Below are 20553 nucleotides of genomic sequence, written 5' to 3'. Positions count from 1 at the left end.
TTTGACACTGTGCTGTGCAAAGTGTCAGATCAGCGATGTGATGTAATATAGTGATGTCCCAAACTGGGACAATGTAAAAAAGTTAAAAAAAAATATTATTGTGTGTAAAAATATTTTTTTTTAATTTCCTAAATAAAAAAATATATATATATTTTCCCAATAAATACATTTATTTATGTAAATAAAAAAACAATAAAAGTACACATATTTGGTATTGCCGCATCCTTAACGACCCGACCTATAAAACCCCTTCAGTGAACACCATAAAAAAATTTAAAAAAAGGCAAAAAACAATGCTTTATCATCATACTACTGAAAAAAGTGCAATAAAATGCAATCAAAAAGACGAATGTAAATAAAAATGGTAAAACGTCATCTTGTCCCGCAAAAAACAAGCCGCCATACAGCTCCATCAGCAGAAAAATAAAAAAGTTATAGCTCTCAGAATAAAGTGATCAAAAATAATTATTTTTTCTATAAAATAGTTTTTATTGCATAAAAGCGCCAAAACAAAACAAAAATATAAATGAGCTATCGCTGTAATCATACTGACCGGAAAAATAAAGCTCCCTTACCAATTTTACCACACATGGAATGGTATAAAAAAACAAAAAAAACAAAAAGCAATTCCTGTAAACTTCTGTGAAGCACCTGGGGGTTCAAGGTGCTCAATACACATCTAGATAAGTTCCCTAAGGGGTCTAGTTTAGAAAATGGGGTCACTTGTGGGGAGTTTCCACTGTTTAGGCACATCTGGGGTACTCCAAACACGACATGGCAACCACTAATTATTCCAGCAAATTTTACATTGAAAAAGTGAAACGGTGCTCCTTCCCTTCCGAGTCCTGCCGTGTGCCCAAACAGTAGATTTCCCCCACATGTGGGGTATCAGCATGCTCAGGAGAAATTGCACAACAAAATGTATGGTGCATTTTCTCCTGTTACCTTTTGCGAAAGTAAAAAAAAAATTATGTCTAAAGGAAAATTTTTGTGAAAGAAAAGTAAATGTTCATTTTTTCCTTCCACAGTCCAAAAATTCTTGTGAAGCACCTTAAGAGTGGTTTTGGGCACCTTGAGGGGTGCAGTTTTTAGAATGGTGTCATTTTTAAGCATTTTCTGTCATATAGACCCCTCAAAGTGACTTCAAATGTTATGTGGTCCCTAAAAAAATGGTTTTGTAAATTTTGTTGTAAAAATGAGAAATCGCTGGGCAACTTTTAACCCTTATAACTTCCTAACAAAAAAAAATTATGTTTCCAAAATTGAGCTGATGTAAAGTAGACATGTAGAAAATGTTATTTATTAACTATTTTGTGTGATTTGACTCTCTGATTTAAGGGCATAAAATTGAAAATTTTGAAAATTGCTAAATTTTCACCAAATTTCCATTTTTTTAACAAATAAATGCAAGTCATATCAAAGAATGTTTAACACTAAAGTACAATATGTCACGAGAAAACAGTCTCAGAATCAGCGGGATCCGTTGGAGCGTTCTAGAGTTATGACCTCATAAATTGACAGTGGTCAGAATTGTAAAATTTAGCCTGGTCAGGAAGGTGAAAACAGGCTTCGGGGTGAAGCAGTTGAATGCTGTGATATTTCAGAGAAAAACACAGTTAAAGGCGTAACCATAGACAAGGTGACTATTCCAAGAGGCAGGTCCTCACTACCTTCTCCCTGTCATCTCAGCTTGACTGACAGGTCTCACCTTATAAATACACGTAGGACATGTCAGTCTAGCTGAGCCCATGGGGTGAAGCCGGTGGGGGAATGCTTCTTAGACTAATCACTTCATCTTCAGGTCGTGCTTTCGAATATATTTTTATTTTCTAAAAAGCTGAATCATGGTTTGGGCCGCAAGAATCAGCTGACAGGTTCTCTTTAAATATAGGATGACATCAAAAAACCAACAAGCTGTTAATAAAAGATGAACTATCTGCTAATTAGAAGACCTAGAAGCTGTGTATATAGGAGGGCATCATCTATATACATGTAATCCATTAGAAACTCAGTATTAAATACACATCGGTCAGGTATTGCTTGAAATGGCATCTTGAAATTTAAGCAGAACTGACCTTCCATAAGATTTCAGTAATGTGCCCCAAACCAATTTGGTGTTAGAAGCCGGCACAAAATGCAAATGTTCTTATTAGATATTCTAAATCAGCTTTCCGATGCAAATGAGGCAGGAAACACAGTGAGGGAAATCTATTTTTGTACGGAGATGTGAGTCTGTGTGGAGTTATGAAAGAGACATTTATTACTCAGATATAGGGCTGATTAATATTTCTTTTGTAAATGAACTTGGAATAGACTGTATCAGCTGTATCCTCCTGACTGTACAAAGGATGTCGCTGACATGTATTAGTCTACCTTGTGAGGGATATCCATATTTTTAAAGACCTCTTATGCAAGTGAATAGATAATACATTTAAATTCTTTTGTGTCTACAGCCAAATGATATTTTCACATGACTGTCACCTAATTTTATGCCATTGTATTTATTTGTGTCACAACGTTGTGGTTGGGTGATACGGGACCATGGGCTCCTTCCCTGTCCCTAACACTAGGGGGTGCCCTAGCTCGCCCTGTTCCCCGGGTTACTTCTGAAGGTGAAGATTCCGGGGCCACGTACCTTGCCTCATATACTGAATCTGCTCTCCATTTGTACATTTTCCCCACACAGGGAAGATGGGAGTAGTTGTGCACCATAGTAGACCAACCAGATGAACAAGGTACCACGAACAGGGGAAATGGAAAATACCAAACATATGAATAATCACTTACATATAACAGAGGACTGTACCGGGGAGTGAAGGATGGGGTAACAGCAAAGTAGGAGGAGGAAAGGGAATTATCACACTTACTAAACCAAGCAACAGTCACAGATAAACCCACCAAATGAATGAAAATGAATTGAGGCTTGCAAGAGATGTCAAAAGCAATAATAAAGGATTTTGGGGATATGTCAAAAGTAAAAGAAAAGTCAAAGATGCTATAGGATTATTACAGGATGAAAATGATGAAATGGTAAGACAGGATGTTGAGAAGGCTGAACTTTTAAATTCCTATTTTGCATCTGTTTTCTCTCAGAAAGGAAATGTAATATCAACCGTTCTTCACTGTCCTATTAAGGGAATAGGAGAATCCAGGATATCTATAAACAGAAAGATAGTGAGGAAACACTTAGCTAACCTAAATGAATTCAAGTCTCCAGGTCCAGATGAATTACACCCCAGAGTACTGAAGGAGATAGCAGAAGAAATTTTTGAACCCCTCTCCATAATCTTTGAAAATTCTTGGAGAAGAGGAGAAGTGCCAGAAGACTGGAGAAGAGCAAATGTTGTTCCTATCTTCAAAAAGGGTAAGAAGGTGGACCCAGGCAACTATAGGCCGGTGAGACTGACTTCTATACCAGGAAAGATCTTTGAACAAATTATTAAACAACATGTATGTCAATACCTGGATAAGAATGAAGTGATTAAACAGAGTCAGCATGGGTTTGTAACTAATAAGTCATGTCAGACTAACTTAATTTCCTTCTATGACGGTATCACTGATTGGGTGGATCAAGGAAATGCTGTAGATATAGTATATCTTGACTTCAGCAAAGCATTTGACAAAGTCTCTCATACAATCCCTATTGAAAAAATGACTAAGTATGGAATGGACAAGGCAACTGTTAGGTGGATTCATAACTGGCTTAGTGATCGGACCCAAAGAGTGGTCGTAAATGGCTGCACATCCAGTTGGAAGAATGTCTCAAGTGGGGTACCACAGGGCTCTGTCCTGGGCCCTGTATTGTTCAACATCTTTATCAATGATTTAGATGAAGGAATTGAGGGTAAACTGATTAAATTTGCTGATGACACAAAGCTAGGAGGGATAGCTAATACTAGAGAAGAGAGAGAGAGGATTCAAAAAGATTTAAATAAACTGGAGAAGTGGGCAGCAACTAACAGAATGGTTTTTAACAGGGAGAAATGCAAAGTATTACATCTGGGCAATAAAAATGAAAAAAGCATATATAGAATGGGAGGAATAGGGCTAAGTGACAGCACATGTGAAAAAGACTTGGGTATACTAATAGATCACAGACTGAATATGAGTCAACAGTGTGATGCAGCAGCAAAAAAGGCAAATGCAATTCTAGGATGTATTAACAGAAGCATACAGTCTAGATCACGTGAAGTCATTATTTCCCTCTACTCCTCTTTGGTCAGACCTCATCTGGAATATTGTGTCCAGTTTTGGGCACCACATTTTAAAAAAGACATCAACAAACTGGAGCAAGTTCAGAAAAGAGCGACCAGAATGGTGACCGGTCTGCAAACCCTGTCTTATGAGGAAAGGTTGCAGGATTTGGGAATGTTTAGTTTGCAAAAGAGAAGACTAAGAGGAGACTTAATAGCTGTCTACAAATATCTAAAGGGCTGTCACATTGTAGAAGGATCAACTTTATTCTCATTTGCACAAGGAAAGACTAGAAGCAATGGGATGAAACTGAATGGGAGGAGACACAGATTAGATATTAGAAAAAACTTTTTGACAGTTAGAGTGATCAATGAGTGGAACAGGCTGCCACGAGAAGTGGTGAGTTCTCCTTCAATGGAAGTCTTCAAACAGAGGCTGGACAGACATCTGACTGGGATGATTTAGCGAATCCTGCTTTGAGCAGGGGGTTGGACCAGATGGCCCAGGAGGTCCCTTCCAACTCTACGATTCTATGATTCTATGATTCTAAATGCCTTCTCATATAACCACCAACTACTATCCTCCCAGATTATATAGGAGATAGGAGTGGCTAATCATGCTCAGCTGAAAGTTCTAGCTCCCAGAGCGCTTAACATGGCCGATTAACCCCTGTACTGCCAAAATAAAGTTACACCTTTTATAAGAAGATGGTGAAGAGCAATTAGACGCTGCAGTCTTCTGGTTCCTCTCTGTCGCGGTAAACTCGTGACAATTTGCTTATATATCAACATTAATTCAAAATAGTTTACAGACATGATCATCACTGGGGACACAATCTATGCTGCACATCGTTATGTATCTGGATTGTGGGAGGAAACCTAGGACCCCATTTAACCAAAGGACTCATTGCTCTTAACAACTGAGTGGTCATGCCCTTCTCAAATAATCTGATAAATCTAAACATCTAATCAAAGTTCCTCCAGGCAATGATGATATATTGTACAGCATTGCAAAGCATGCCTCTAAAACATGTTTAAACTAATACTGGATAGAAAGACCCATACTAATAAAACAAAAAATATATAACCTTTGATAAAGTTCCCCATACTAATATTATAAACCTATAATTATCTTATCAAAGGCCAAAAAAGTACCAAGAAATGTTTTTATCCAAAATAATTATAATTTTTTTAATTGCAAAAAAAGAACACAGCCCAAAAGAAACCTATAAAAACACCCTATAAAACCCCAAAATGGACAGTGCGGAGTCACATTGTGGAATTCCAGACATAATAAATTACAAATCATACACATTTCATGAAAAATCAAACACAGTAACCAATGGTAAAAAGATCACCATACTGTCCCTTTTTGGTGATGTATGTAGGGTTTTATTGCTTTCTTTTGATTTTGTGTTTTTTTGTAATTAATACAATACCAATTATTTTAGATATTAACATATGTCTTTGCATTTTTGTATTGTTTTGTACTTTGATAAGTTATTTATAGGTTTATACATACACTCTAAAATATGTTGCCTACCTCCTTTATGTACATGTACAAAAGGTTGAGAATCTGAGATATAGTTTATACATAAATGGAGCCTACTGCAATTGGACAATATATGAACTTGCGATGCTGGGTTATAGTTGGATGACGGTGACCTGTCATTGAAACATAGGAGGTAGGCAGAGCGACCGGGGCAAGAAAGAAGACCCTACCCACATACCTGCCCCGATGCACCAAAATCTCATTAGAGGAAAACTTCAAATGGTGATTAAACAAAAACCACAAAGCGGATTTCTTCACCAAAAGTTTTAATATAATCAGTATTACAGCACCATTCCAGCAATGTCTTTACTTTACATGGCTAAATCGTGCTGACAGGTTCGTTTAAACAATGTTTTATTAATTTTTAATTTTCACAAAAATCCCTTATTGCTGTTACAGTAAATTATTATCTGTTTATTGCAACAAAGTAACATTATCAGCAAGATTAAATTGTGCTTTTATACAGCTGCCAACGCTACAACCCCAGAGGTTAGCAGGCAGAGCTTTATTGCAGGTGCAAAAGTAACACCATGTAACTGATACCTGGAAGTAAAGAGACATTTATAAAGGGGAATTTTAACCATATTGCTGCCTGAGGGCCAGTCCGCACCAGTTATTATATTCCATAGAAAGTCATAAATGCGAAAAAAAAAAAATCACCTACTGCTAATTCACAACTATGGGCAGAAATAAAAAAAACCCCATGGCCCAGCATCAGTGCGCTGTAATTTTAGCAAATTGTTTTAATAATTTGGGAAACTTATTTTTTATGAACTGATCTAAAACAGTAAAATTTTGGCAATCTAAACTAAAGGACTACGTATTAGTTTACTTACTAAACTTTTATTAGATGAAGAACAAACATCCGTATTCATGTTTGTCCAATCCGATGTCCTTTAAGCTGAAAATTTACAAAGGAAGTTTGTTGGAGGATTCTAAAATGTTCGATAGGGTCCATGGAGAATCTAATACCTATGTGGCAATAGCACTGTCCCTCAAGCCCACTGTCCAAGAAACAAGAACCAGGTGTATTGATGTGAACATGCCTAATACTTTGTTCTCCCAGTAGAGAAGATACTTTCAGATGTGACAGTAAGTCCTGCCATACACATTAGATGACTTTTGGCTAAACCATGTTTGGCCGTCTCTCTCATAAACAATATCACTGCATCGACCGGGTGTCCTTGTGTACTCTATGAGAAAGCCACTGCCAGACATTTCTGCCAGCGACTTATTTTTGGGAGAGCAAAGTGATCCAAAATCGGATATTCCAGATTGATATTTTCCCCAAGATAAATTGTCAAGGGGTTCCCACATACAATTGTTGGCCAAAGACATGGATCAGTGTTTTTGGCTGATATTAGTTTAATGTGTAGGGGCTTTAACCTGGTGATCTAAGTTTGTGGTATATTTATACGGGAGGAAAGGTGAATGGCTGTTGCCTGAAAACAGTTAATAATAATAGTAAAGCATTATATGATCTTTGTGTAAGTGACATTATCAGGAAGTTTCCCAGAAAAATAAGACCGGGCCAGATTTTTATTGTGGTGATAAGACAAATTATTCAGGTTAAATACAACATGAGCCCTAAGTATTTAAGGTGTATTTGACTTACTATGATAATATCCCAGCTGATAATCATTGACTGTGCTTACGATAACTGTGTATATTTTTTACTTGGACAGCTTGCCCCTTCTATTTTACTGTTTTCTTGCCTTCAGTTCCAAATAAAAAAATCTACGTCCTGTCTATTATGACTTTGAAGCCCAATACCTCATATTTATAGGTCTATGTCCATATGAAGGTCTTGCTCCAATCCTTTACTATTAAATCTGACGACCAATCACTCTGAAACCAAATACCCAGTCACCGTGATTTTACTGGTTGTTGCCAGCAGATATGTCGGCTTGCAATTGCTGATTCCTCTTGATATTCAACCATGTCTTTGGTCTCTTGTGTTATGCTAACATGCAAGGAGAAATATCTTCAGTAGTGGTATTAACAATATAATAACTTGATTGCCCTTCGCGGTTTGTGTCAGTATGAAGTCCATCAACACGGCCTACATTTTTCTTACTGGTTGGTCTCAGAACGAGCCTACATGTAGAAATTCTGATAGCTCAGAGTGTGAAGCCTCACCTTACAGAATAACCAACTAACTGTACATTCAGGAAACATTTGAGAATAAGCTGTTCAGTATGCAGTGGCATAAATTGAAGTGTTTGGACTCCGATAAAAATTCTCCAACAGGGCCCCCAACTATTGAGGGTCTTTAGTGATAATAACTCATGAATATCCACATGTAATCATAAATGGCCCTTCCCATATGATATAATTCAAACCACCAACTCAGACTAGATATATAAAAGGCTGATATTGAATAGATCCACTAAATAAACTTTTATTGACACAAAAAAATTTATAAAAACACTAAAAAAGCAGAATATTCAACAGAGGACGCTAGTGTAGCCAAAATAAAAACACGCGTTCGGGGTGAGGGGACGCAAGTGGTGCCCATTCATCAACGTCATCATATACAGGTACCTCTACTATCATTAGAGATTTGGATATGAGCATTATATGGGAGGTTTTATGGGTTTAGATATGATGGAATTCCACTTTTCCCTGTGCACTGACTTGTCCCTGGTACTGTACATAACCTTTCAACTGTTGGTCCGGTATTGATTTCAAATATATACTTTTACTTTGATTCGTCCTTACTTATATGTATATGTGAACTATAGGACCTTTTGCTATTTTGGGATAAGGGTGGATTATATATTCCTCTTATTGGATACTTATTCATATCATTCCTGTACCTATTGGACTCCTCTTCTCAGCAACTTGACTTTAGATACATGATACCTATAATTCATTATATATGTTTTTGTAGAGGGGGGGTCACAGTACTTGAATGACTATGGAGACCTGTGTGTCGTAAGCAATGCCTTCACCCCCCCTTCCGATTGTAACCCCTGTACCTATTATATTTACGCCCCTGTCTATTTTTTTCTTATAACCTAACCCTGCTTAACTCTTCTCCACAACTTTATCCCAGACCTGTCTATTGTGTTCCTTGGTTTTCATGATGCTGTTTGATCTCTATCTCTAATGTTCTCAAACAAACCTCTGAGGCCTTCACAGAACAGTTGTAGTTATACTGAGAATAAATTACACATAAGTGGACTCAATTTACTAATTATGTGACTTCTGAAGGTAATTGGTCACTCAGGGTTTTATTTAGGGGTATCAGACTACAGGAGGCTGAATACAAATACAGGTCACAATTTTTTTTATATATATTTTTAAAATAATTAGAAAACCATGTATCATTTTCTTTACACTTGCCACATACTTGCTTATTTGTGTTGCTGTATCACATAAAATCCCAATAAAACACATTTAAATTTGCAGGTGTAATGTGAAAAAATTCACAGTGTATGAATACATTTCTCTAATATGATATATTACAAAGAGCCTTATATTCATGGTGGCTCAGTGGTTAGCACTGTAGCCTGGGAGCCTGGGTTCAAATCCCAGCAAGGACAACTGCAAGGAGTTTGTATGTTCTCCCCGTGTTTTTGTGGGTTTCCTGTGGGTTCTCCGGTTTCCTCCCACACTCAAAAGACATACTGATAGGGAATGTAGATTGTGAGCCCCAATGGGGCAGTGATGATAAAGTCTGTAAAGTGCTGTGGAATTAATAGATTAATAAATGAGTAAAAATAAAAAAAAAATCACCTCTACTAGTTATTTATGCAAAGTATGTTGAAAGTACAGTTTCCAATCAAATTCATTGTCCGGTTTAGTAAATTGTTTTTCAAATATTCTGTAATAGAATTGTAAATGAATAGAGCTGGATCACAAATCACAAATCTTCCTCTGTCAGCAAGTCTGGAGTCCTCACCCTGGATAGCTCAACTTGGCTGCACTTTACATGGAGAGGCTGATTTCAATGGACACTTCATTGAGCTTCAATGGATGCTTCAGTTCTTCTAAGGTGACACTGAAGGGAAATTGCGCACTAGGTGCCAAGTTCACATTCCTGCTGATTACTGGTGGGTCACTGCAGAGGGACATCCAGAGATCAGTCTATTATCATGGGACTCTTTGAACAAAAAAAGGGATTGCCCATAAAATACAACCTGTTTAAGATTAAATTTGCCATATAACAGTAACTGTTGTCTAATAGCATTGTACATCGGAAATAAAGGAGGTCAACACTTTTAGGATTTTTTTTAAATTAAATGCATGTGTTGGGCTAAAAATATTTTTTGCAATTTTATTTAATTAAAAATGTTGCACCACTTACGGTAGCTTCCAGTAAGCTCTTTGTTTCCCTGCACATTGGTGGCTGCAGAATGAGTAAACTGCAAATCTGTCTTTTTCTCCTGACGCTCCTTTGTGCTGACTTATGACCACATCAAAGTTCAGCTGTGGTAACAAACCAGCTAAGTAAAGGTTAGAAAAAGACAGATAAAAGCCATACAAACTCTCCATTGAGCTTACTGACGGATTATTAGATAACTCATTTTGCAGACAGCAATAGATAGTGCCACGCAGAGGCAATAGAAGACAATTAAAGCATTTCAGTAAAAAAACAATGTTACTGATAGTATCCATAACTTTTATATCTTAGAAAGCGTTTACCTCTGCTGTAAATTAAGGCCCCTATAGTCATTAGACTAAAGTAAACTGAACTCTGATTTGAATATAATAAGTGTTCGTCTGACAGCTATCTAAAGGCACCCTTAAAGGCCACGTCACACACAGCGATCTCGCTAGCGAAATCGCTGATTTTGTGACGCTGATATGTCTCAGAAAAGATCTGTGCTCACCGCCGGAGCCCACATCAAAGGGAGGGATACCGACATCGGCATACTATTACGCCAGATGTCGGTAAGGGGTTAAAAAGAAAAACTGAAATATCACGTGGTCATAAGTATTCAGACCCTTTGCTCTGTATTGAGTAGAAGCACCATTTTGAGCTAGTACAGCCATGAGTCTTCTTGGGAATGATGCAACAAATTCTTTCACACCTGGATTTGGGGACCCTCTGCCATTCTTCATTGCAGATCCTCTCAAGTTCCGTCAGGTTGGATGGTGAACGTTGGTGGACAGCCATTTTAAGGTCTCTCCAGAGATGCTCTGGCTGGGCCAGTCAAGAATGGTCACAGAGTTGTTCTGAAGCCACTCCTTTGTTATTTTAGGTGTGCTTAGGGTCATTGTCTTATTGAAAGGTGAACCTTCGGCCAAGTCTGAGGTCCAGAGCGCTCTGGAAGAGGTTTTCATCCAGGATATCGCTGTACTTGACCCATTCATTTTTCCTTCAATTGCAACCAGTCGTCCTGTCCCCGCAGCTGAAAAACACCCCCATAGCATGATGCTGCCACCACACATGTTTCACTGTTGGGAGTATATTGGGCAGATTATGAGCAGTGCCTGGTTTTCTCCACGCATACTGTTTAGAATTATCGCCAAAAAGTTCTATCTTCATCTCATCAGACCAGAGAATCTTATTTCTCATAGTCTGGGAGTCCTTCATGGTTTTTTTTTTTAGCAAACTATGCAGGCTTTCATATGTCTGGCATTGAGGAGAGGCTTCCATTGGGCCACTCTGCCATAAAGGCCTGACTGGTGGAGGGCTGCAGTGATAATTGACTTTGTGGAACTTTCTCCCATCTCCCCACTGCATTTGTGGAGTTCAGCCACAGTGATCTTGCGGTTCTTCTTTACCTCTCTCACCAAGGCTCTTCTCCCACAATTGCTCAGTTTGGCTTGACGGCCAGGTCTAGGAAGACTTCTGGTGGTCTCAAACTTCTTCCATTTAAGGATTACAGAGGCCACTGTGCTCTTCGGAACCTTGAGTACTGCAGAAATTCTTTTGTAACCTTGGACAGATCTGTGTCTTGCCACAATTCTGTCTCTGAGCTCCATGGCAAGTTCAATTGACCTCATTAATCTCATTTGGTCGACATGCTCTGTTGTCTTTGGGTCCCGTTTCACTTAGCGACACACCAGCGATCCCGACAACGATACGACCAGGTAAGGATCGCTGGTGCCTCGCTAAATGGTCGCTAGTAAGCTGCTAAGCAGGCAGATCTCTTCAGCGACGCAGCAACGATCCGGCGATCCGTGTAACGACCTCGCCGGTCGTTGGTATCTTGTAACACATCAGCTTTCCAGATGATTCCCGCCTGCGTCCCTGAGTTCAGCATCGCCAACGAGGTCGCTCGTTGGCGTCAAACACAGCGATACGCACTTGCCAGCGAGATGCCGACTCTGAAAAAATGGCCCATGACATTTGAGCACGATCAGCAATATCCAGCGGGGGGGCCGGTCGCAGCTGTGTGTCACATGTAGCGAGATCGCTGGCGAGGTCGCTGTTGTGTCACAAAATCCGTGACGCTTCAGCTATCTCGCTAGCGATCTCACTATGTGAGAAGGGGGCTTTATATAGACAGGTGTGAGCCTTTAGGGTACCGTTACACCTAGCGATGCACCAGCGATCCCGACTAGCGATATGACGCGGTCAGGATCGCTGGTGCATCGCTAAGTGGTCGCTAGTGAGCTGCCACACAGGCAGATTTCACCAGCGACATAGCGGTGGTCGGGGATCGCTACTTACCTGTCAGACGCGGTGATCCTGCGTCCTCCCGCCCGCGTCCACGCGTTGCTCATCGGCGCCACAGAAAGCCCAGCAGGAAGTGGCCGACGAGAAATGATCCAGGAGGTTCTCGCGCGATCAGCGATAGCCAGCGGGGGAGCCGGTCAGAGGTAAGTATCACATGCAGTGATATCGCTAGCAATATCGCTGCAACGTCACAAAATCAGTGACTACAGCGCTATTGCTAGCAATATCGCAGTGTGTAACGGGGGCTTAACACATCAAGTCCTATCAGTTTAATTAAACACAGCTGGAATCCAATGAAGGAGTAAAACCATCTCAAGGAGGATCACAAGGTAATGGACAGCATGTGACTTAAATATGAGTGTCTGAGCAAAGTGTCTGAATACTTATGACAATGTGATGATTCAGTTTTTCTTTTTTAATAGATTTTCAAAAATTTCTACATGTTTTTTTTCTGTCAAGATGGTTGCGCAGAGTGTACATTAATGAGAAAAAAATGTACATTTTTGAATTTACCAAATGGCTGCAATGAAACAAAGAGTCAAAAATTTAAAGGGGTCTGTATACTTTCCGTACCCACTGTACAAGCTGTCCTGTAGGCAGTGTTAGTGCAAACTATCCGTCGACATTTTAATTCAATGAAATGCTATGGTAGGAGAACCAGGAGGACTCCACTGCTGACACAGAGACTGCAGTTTGCCAAAATGTTAGTAAGCAAAAATCCTTCTGAGAAAGCATCTTGTGGACAGATGAGACCAAGATAGAAATTTTTGGTAAAGCACATCTCTCACGCAATGCCTTGGTACTATGGGCACTAACTAGGTCCCTAGAACTAGGGGCACCCTAGTTTATCCCTGTCCCCTGGGCCAAGAAACAATCATCTGAACAAATCTCCAAACACCAACTCCAACCTTGAACTACACCTCCATCTCCAAACCATGCAGTAAGAACTAACACTGGCAATTCCTAAGTGCCTGAGGCAAGCATATATGGCAGAGGAGAGTGGCGAACACTGAACAGTTGAGACAATCCAGGTAGGAAAGCTCCAAAAGCTTCAACTGAACATATTAACCCTTGCACTGCCAGCAAGGAAAAAACTGCACTATTTATTAAGATGGTGAAGTACTTTTTAACCAGTGCAGGAGTTTGTGAAACTGGATGCTGCAACCTTCTGGCCCCTCTCTGTCCCCGTATCCTCGTGACAACATCATTCTACTATTTACCAAAAACTGCATGAGGCCTACAAAGAAAAGTACACAGTACCTACAGTCAAATATGATGAAGGTTCAAAGATGTTTTGGGTTTGTTTTGCTGTCTCTGACACTGCATGCTTTGACTATGTTCTAGACATCATGAAATCAGAAGATTACCAAATTATTTTGGGTTGCAATGTAATATCTAGTGTCAGAAAGCCTAGGAAATAGCTCTTACAGCAGGACAAAGACCCGAAACATACTTCAAGAAGCACCCAGAAATGGATGGAAACAAAGTGCTGGAGAGCTCTGAAGTGGGCAGCAATGAGTCCGGATATGAATCTCATTTAACACCTGTGGAGAGATCTTAAAATTGCTGTTGAGAGAAGGTGCCTTCAAATATGAGAGACTGGGAGCAGTTTGCAAAAGAAGAGTGCTCCAAAATTCCAGTTGAGAGGTGTAAGAAGCTTGTTGATGGTTATAAGAAGCGATTGATTGCAGTTATTTATTCAAAAGCTTGTGCAACCAAATATTAAGTTGAGGGTGCAACAATTTTGTTTGGCCAATTTTTGAGGTTTTGAGTGAAAATATGTCCAGTTTGCCTTTTTTTGCTCCAATACACACAAATGGAATAAACATTTGAATACCAAAACATGTGTAATTATAATAATATTCTGGGAGAAATACTTCATTTTCTGTAACAATTTCAAGGGTGCCAACACTTTCTGCCATGACTGTATGTACGACTACCCTTATAGGGGTTGAATGGAGTTGTCATAAAGCCTTTTATAAACTAAGAGTGGCATATACAGCTACCTTTTCATGTAGGGCAGGGGTGCACAACCTTTGTTGGTTCAAGGGCCACATTGTCATACTGAACTAATCGGGGGCCGCACTAAAAATTAAAGAGGTATTACTTTTAGTGACAATTATGGTATATCGAAAGTACCTGTATATACAATAAATGTGTGATAGAAGGTGCAAATAATAGTTATAGGACTCTTGGAAAAAAAAAATCTAAATTAGTGGAAATATAGTCCATTTGCAATCAAAGACATCTCACTGTATCAAATCAGGAACTGCAATATGTGAGAGTAATATAAAACGTAACTTTTAATAAATATATATATAAGGTAATAAGGTGCTGCCTAGAAAGAGGACAGACAGATGGCAAAGAACAATAAATGAGTGAGAAGGTTCCTATTTGTTTTTAACAGTGTGTTCCTACATATAAAAAGGACTATACGTTGGTTTAATCTAATGTGTATTCTTTGACCATAGATTTAATTATCTATATGTGGTCAGGTTACTTTAGCTGGTGGTCATTGAGTCTGAGCACTGTCAGCTGCAAGTCCTCTCTCTCTCTGAAGAGGCATTTTGCATGTTAAATTTCCCAGAGGAGCATTGCATGCCGAATAATCCTCCTTACCTTGACAAGCCAAAGCTGGTATGTCACTCTCCACAAGGAGAAACCTTACCCCTTAGACCTCAGTCCAGAGCCTCTCACCTAGCCCAATCAGTTCTCATACTTTGCACTGACGAGGGCCAATAGCCCGAAACACTGTCTGCAAACTGAGATTCTGATTTGGCTTTTATCCTGTCATATTACAAGACTCGTTAAAGGGTTGATTGTGATTTGTAGGATCGCTACTACCAACAGGTGGCGCTATAGAGTTCAAGTCCTCTTTCTCTCTGAAGAGGCAATTTGCACACTGTCAGCTGATCACTTGAGAGATTTTGGTCTTTCTACAAGAATAAATGACTTGTGATGACATCTATGCCATTAACAGCTAAGGCCTCTTTCACATTTCAGTTTTTTAACGTCAGTCGAAATTCACCCTTTTTTTAAATTAACAGATCTGGGTTTTTTTGGCGGAATCTGTTTTTGTTTCTCATAGACATGCATGGATGGTCATCCTTTGCATCCGTTATTTGATGGATCCATTGTTATTTCAGCGTCCACGTCTCTCTCTCTCTCCAGAGTTCTGTTCCTTTAAATTTCATACACTTGCTGCTGCAACGGATACGTCCAAAAAACGGATCCGGTGCATCAGTTTTTTGCTAATCTGCAACGGATCCGTTTTTCACACTTTGACGGTTTGGGACTGACGTCAAAAGACTGGAGTATGAAAGAGGCCTAATTAACAATCAACTGTCCTAAAAACCATTCAGCATTAGGATACAGTTGTCTCCTCGATTGTGGTGGACCTTTGCACACATGATTGACTATTGTCCTATTCTGTTTTACTGGATCAACACCACAGCACTTTTCATTATTATGAACTAGAAAGCCTTACTGAAGGGCAGTGAGGATCAAATTTTTGATTTTAATTAAGAGAAACAGACCTCCGTCCACCAACAAATAAGGTCACTTATGCCTGGGCTGGAGAATCTGTCCTCTTTCTAGGCAGCACCTTATTATCTTATATATATTTAGTTAAAGGGGTATTCCCATCTCCAAGATCCCATCCCAATATGTAATAGTCATAATAATAATATTAGCAAATACCTACAATTTGAAATGTAGTATAGTTTTTCTGATTCACTATGTCACTTTCCTCATGTGCAGGCATTGCAGGACCTTAGGAATCCATGGCTACAACCACTAGCAACTAGCATACTGTCACTTCATCAGTGGACGTAACCATGGATACCTAAGGTCCTGCAATGCCTGCACATGAGGAAAGAGACATAGCGAATCAGAAAAACTATACTACATTTCTAACTGGAGGTATCTGCTAATATTATAATTATTATTACACCTACTACATATTGGGATATTGGGATGGGATCTTGAAGATGGGAATACCCCCTTTAAGTTTTATATTACTCACCTATCTCACCTATTGCTGTTCGTTATAGGACCTGTAATAATACGTTCACATATTTTTTTTATGAGGATTTAGAATAGAGTCTGCTCCTAAACCCACATTAAAAACTGTGTCAAAAAATCTTGGTATAGGTTCCCAACTGATTTTAATGGAAAAAGCTCCTTTAGTTCACACAGAACTGTTTTTTTCATGTTCTTTTGCCCATTTCCCAGTAAAACCAATAGGAAGCTTACAAAAAAAAGTATTTGAAGCATTTGTTAAGTATAGAATTTGGAGTAAAATCCTATTCAAAATCCTTGTAAAAAAAAACTGTGTGAATAAACCCTAAAGAGGAAGCGGTCAGGCATGCACATGGCTCTGTACCATAGGTTATGGGTTTTGCGCATGCTTTCTAATGTTTCACAACTCCAGTAAACTAGACTACGTTCCCACAATGAGTTTTTGTAGAGTTTTTGATGTTGCAGAATTTCTGCAGCATTTCTTCATCTATTATTTAAATTAGGCTACTTGAGCTTTTTCATTGTGTTTTTTACATGCCTTATCATCACCTTTTTGTGTTTTTTTTACATGCCTTTTTTTCGCGTTTTTGACTGCGTTTTTTGTCTCTCGTTGGCGTGTAATGCTTTAAATAAAGCTGTTTTGCTTTTGATACTTCCTGGTATTTAGCTCTGACAAAACTTTATTAACATACTTCAGTGCGGATTAAATGTGCTTTTAATGCATTTCCGCTGCAGAAACGCACAAAAAACGCACGTGTTTTTTATATGCGGAATTTCCGCACCTAGTGCAAGTTGCTCACATGCACGACTATGGCTACACAGAAAATTAGGGAGGGTAAAAAAAAAAACAAAACAAAACAGCTGATACATTTTCGATACACGTGATTTTAACCATGATGTAACAGTGGGTGAATTTTTTTACACTTCCTAGAAAATTTCTTCATGTCTTCGTCTATTAATTGACCTCCGAAAGGAATTTTTATCATTAAATAACAAAATCAATTTATTTCCCTGGCTCTTTATTATGGTATGAAGAAAAACATCATTGATTCTGTGCTTGATGCAGACATTATATTACAAATGCATTACAGAAATATGGTGTGACTATTAAAATATGATTACACAAAAAGTATGAACATTTATAGGTTTTACAGTACAGTGGATTTTCTTATAAACAGACTCTTAAATATACATCAGACAATATTAGCTGACAGAAAACATCATAGACAAAATTGACAAAATCCATGTCTAGGCTTTTTCGTTGAAACAGTTTTTTCAGTAAAACATAATTGGGAAAAAGCCTTAAACTCAGGAACCAGTCGCCTTTATACTACAAATATTTACAGAGGTGTGCAAACCAACAATGTGTTTTCCGCTTATATTTTACACAAATGGATAATGGGGCAGAATATTTGATTAATTCATTGATAACCCTAAGGGCATTTGATTATATTTTGGTGGACAATGTCACCTTTGTGGTTTATTTTCATTCTCTACATAGGTAGCAAATGGTTCTGTACCCGGTGCATAGCTACACAGGGTACGCAAAGATAGCAGCACTCATACCTGGGCTCTGCGGCCTAAGGGGGCTGAACGTACTCGGCCACATAAGAATACTCCAGTATTATAGATGGCACATGTTAATTCAGAGGCCTATCAAAAAGTTTGCACTATGATCCAGAGGTTTCCAGTTAAGGCCCTCATACACATTAGACTAATGTTGAAACAATTTGCCAACATCGACAGGTTCTGTAGATGGTCTCATGCCGCGTTTCTCAACTCCAGTCCTCAAGACCCACCAACAGATCAAGTTTTCAGGATATCCTGAGTATTAGATAGGTGATAATTTCATCACCTGCTCAAGCATTAATTCCATCACTAAGGAAATCCTGAAAACATGACCTGTTGGTGGGTCTTGAGGACTGGAGATGAGAAACACTGGTCTAAAGTGTGGGGGCACTGGCCAACTCATGGTTTGGGTAGATGTAGATCTTCCATATCTGATTTTGGAGTGACAATAGCATTGTTCTCCTGGAGATAAGCTGATGTGTCAGTTGGCGGCTTTCTCATAGGGAACACAGGAGCAATTGGTCGAACAAGCGCTCATGGGTATAGGAGAATTGGCCAAGATCAGTGGTGGTGGTGTCTTTCAACTGACAGTCATCAAATGTGTATGGCTGGCTTTACACCTGTGGTCTGAGGATCATCTGGCACCTATGGGTCAGATTTCAGAAAGATACAGGACTATTATAGAAAAATATTTACAGCCAGTTTGATTTTGTAAAAGTAACTAGGGGTTTGGATATAAATTGGCATAAGGATGGGCTTTTTCATTTAAACACCTGCTTGTTTATTATGGTAACATTTAAAGGTGCAATTTATTTTTAATCCTATAATTAAAAAGATAACCCTTTTTTATGTTGGTGGTTCCCTCATGACAAGCCCCACATGGAAGCCACTGAAATAAATGGAGTGATCGAGTGATCTCAGCTGATGATGACTATATAACCCAGTGTTGAGCTTCAGCTGTTAGAGGCAAGTTCCAGTTAGGGGCCTCAATTAATCAGCTTAACATGTGCTAATAGGGCATAATGGAAGGTTGGCAACCCTGTATGCTTAAATTAGTCAATTCTTGCTACAAGTTTTTGTTTTGGTTTTCATTGATTTTATTTTTGGGCCATATTATCATGAAATTTTCAGTATTATTGTAATATGTGGGCAACTGGGCATGCATTGCATTCAGTTTGCTTTGTCACCCCCCTACATTTTGTTATGTCAAAAAACATAACAATTTTTTTCATACTGTAATACATAGTATTACTGAAACTAATGATTTGCATATTTAAAACAAGGTGTTAAAAATGAAAACTCTATAATGTAACAAAACATTATGCTATAATTTTATGTACAGTCACGCACAGAAGTAGCAATACTTCTATTAATTGTTGGAAAAAAAACATAATTTAGAAAATATTTAAATATATACAAGGGGCAGAAAACAATTGCCGATATTAACCGAAGGGTTAACGTCACTATTCAAACAATTGATTGCAAGTCTTTCGAAAGAATTGAATTCCACGTCGGTTTGTTTGCTGGGAGGGCTACACAGGACCAGAGTTTTGATTGTGCTGTCCCAAAATATCATCAAGAATCGTCAAATTGTTTAGCCAGTCTTCATCGTTACTGCTACCGCCGCCACCTTTCATTAGACAGTCAATAAAGTCGGCTTCATTACAGTTCGCTGACAGGACAGAACTGTTTTGGGCTGCAACAAAATCATACTGATGCATCTCAGCCCCAGAGTTTATCCTATCAAAGGTTTCGGGTGTTTGGACTGATGTTGGCCCATAAGAAGGTGGACCAAGTTGACCAGGGTTCATTTGGTTAAAGGTGGAAAGACCTTGAGGCATTGCTTTCATAGCATTAAGGGCTGCAATCTGTCCCCGGGACAAGCTGGTCCCAATATTAGGGTTGTTCAGAGACCCTACCCCTTGATTTGCCTGGGTCAGGCTAAGTTTTTGCATTTGTCTGATTTGAACCCCAGGAGCTATCTGGTTTGGAGGAACCACTCCCTGATGGGAAAATTGCTGGCTTGTCATATTTGGTCTGACATTTTGTTTGGTGAACAGTGGGTTGTTAGAAAATTGCTGCAAACTGGGCTCCATTTGGCTTTGACCTGTTAATCTTGAAACTCCACTCTGAGTCCACATCTGAGAAGATGGGCTGGCATAGACATTAGGAATTCTTGATATGTTGGACTGCCGTAAATGTTGTTGAGCTGCAGAATGATTTATTAGTGAACTGGTGGTATGTCCGGATAATGCCATGCCCGGTCGGACGTTAGGCTGGCCGTGCATGGTTTGGTAGCCAGCAGTCATACTAAGTGCATTTTGATTTTGTCTAAGTGGCATACTGAAATCTGAAGATCCTGGAAATATTCCTTGCTGCTTTGCAGTGTTCATCATAACCATGGACCCACTGTTCTGATTCATTGTTGTTGGTGTTATTCCAGCACCCATGTTTGTCTGAATCATCCCTTGTGTTGATGTGATAATTCGATGAGCTTGGGGAGGCGTTGGCATAGGCTGAACACAGTCTGTACGGATAGACTGCGGGATATCTGCAATACAAAGGCCAAGTTGAAATATTTAGTA

General features: G+C 39.0%; 1 protein-coding gene across 1 annotated transcript in view; it reads right to left on the bottom strand.

Annotated features, from left to right (window-relative positions):
• Positions 1 to 17397: 17397 nt before the first annotated feature.
• MAMLD1 (mastermind like domain containing 1) overlaps positions 17398 to 20553 on the bottom strand; it is a 297545-nt gene continuing 294389 nt past the window's right edge. The window contains exon 5 of the mRNA XM_073543599.1: positions 17398 to 20519. Coding sequence (XP_073399700.1) covers positions 19501 to 20519 — 1019 coding nt within the window. The 3' untranslated portion in view covers positions 17398 to 19500. The remainder of the gene's footprint in view (positions 20520 to 20553) is intronic.

Source organism: Dendrobates tinctorius, unplaced genomic scaffold (genome assembly GCF_039654945.1).
Source record: "Dendrobates tinctorius isolate UK_male_01 unplaced genomic scaffold, ASM3965494v1 ptg000133l, whole genome shotgun sequence".
In the NCBI taxonomy this organism is placed as follows: domain Eukaryota; kingdom Metazoa; phylum Chordata; class Amphibia; order Anura; family Dendrobatidae; genus Dendrobates; species Dendrobates tinctorius.
Note: the sequence above shows the minus strand (reverse complement) of the source record. Positions and strands in the feature narration are given on the sequence as shown.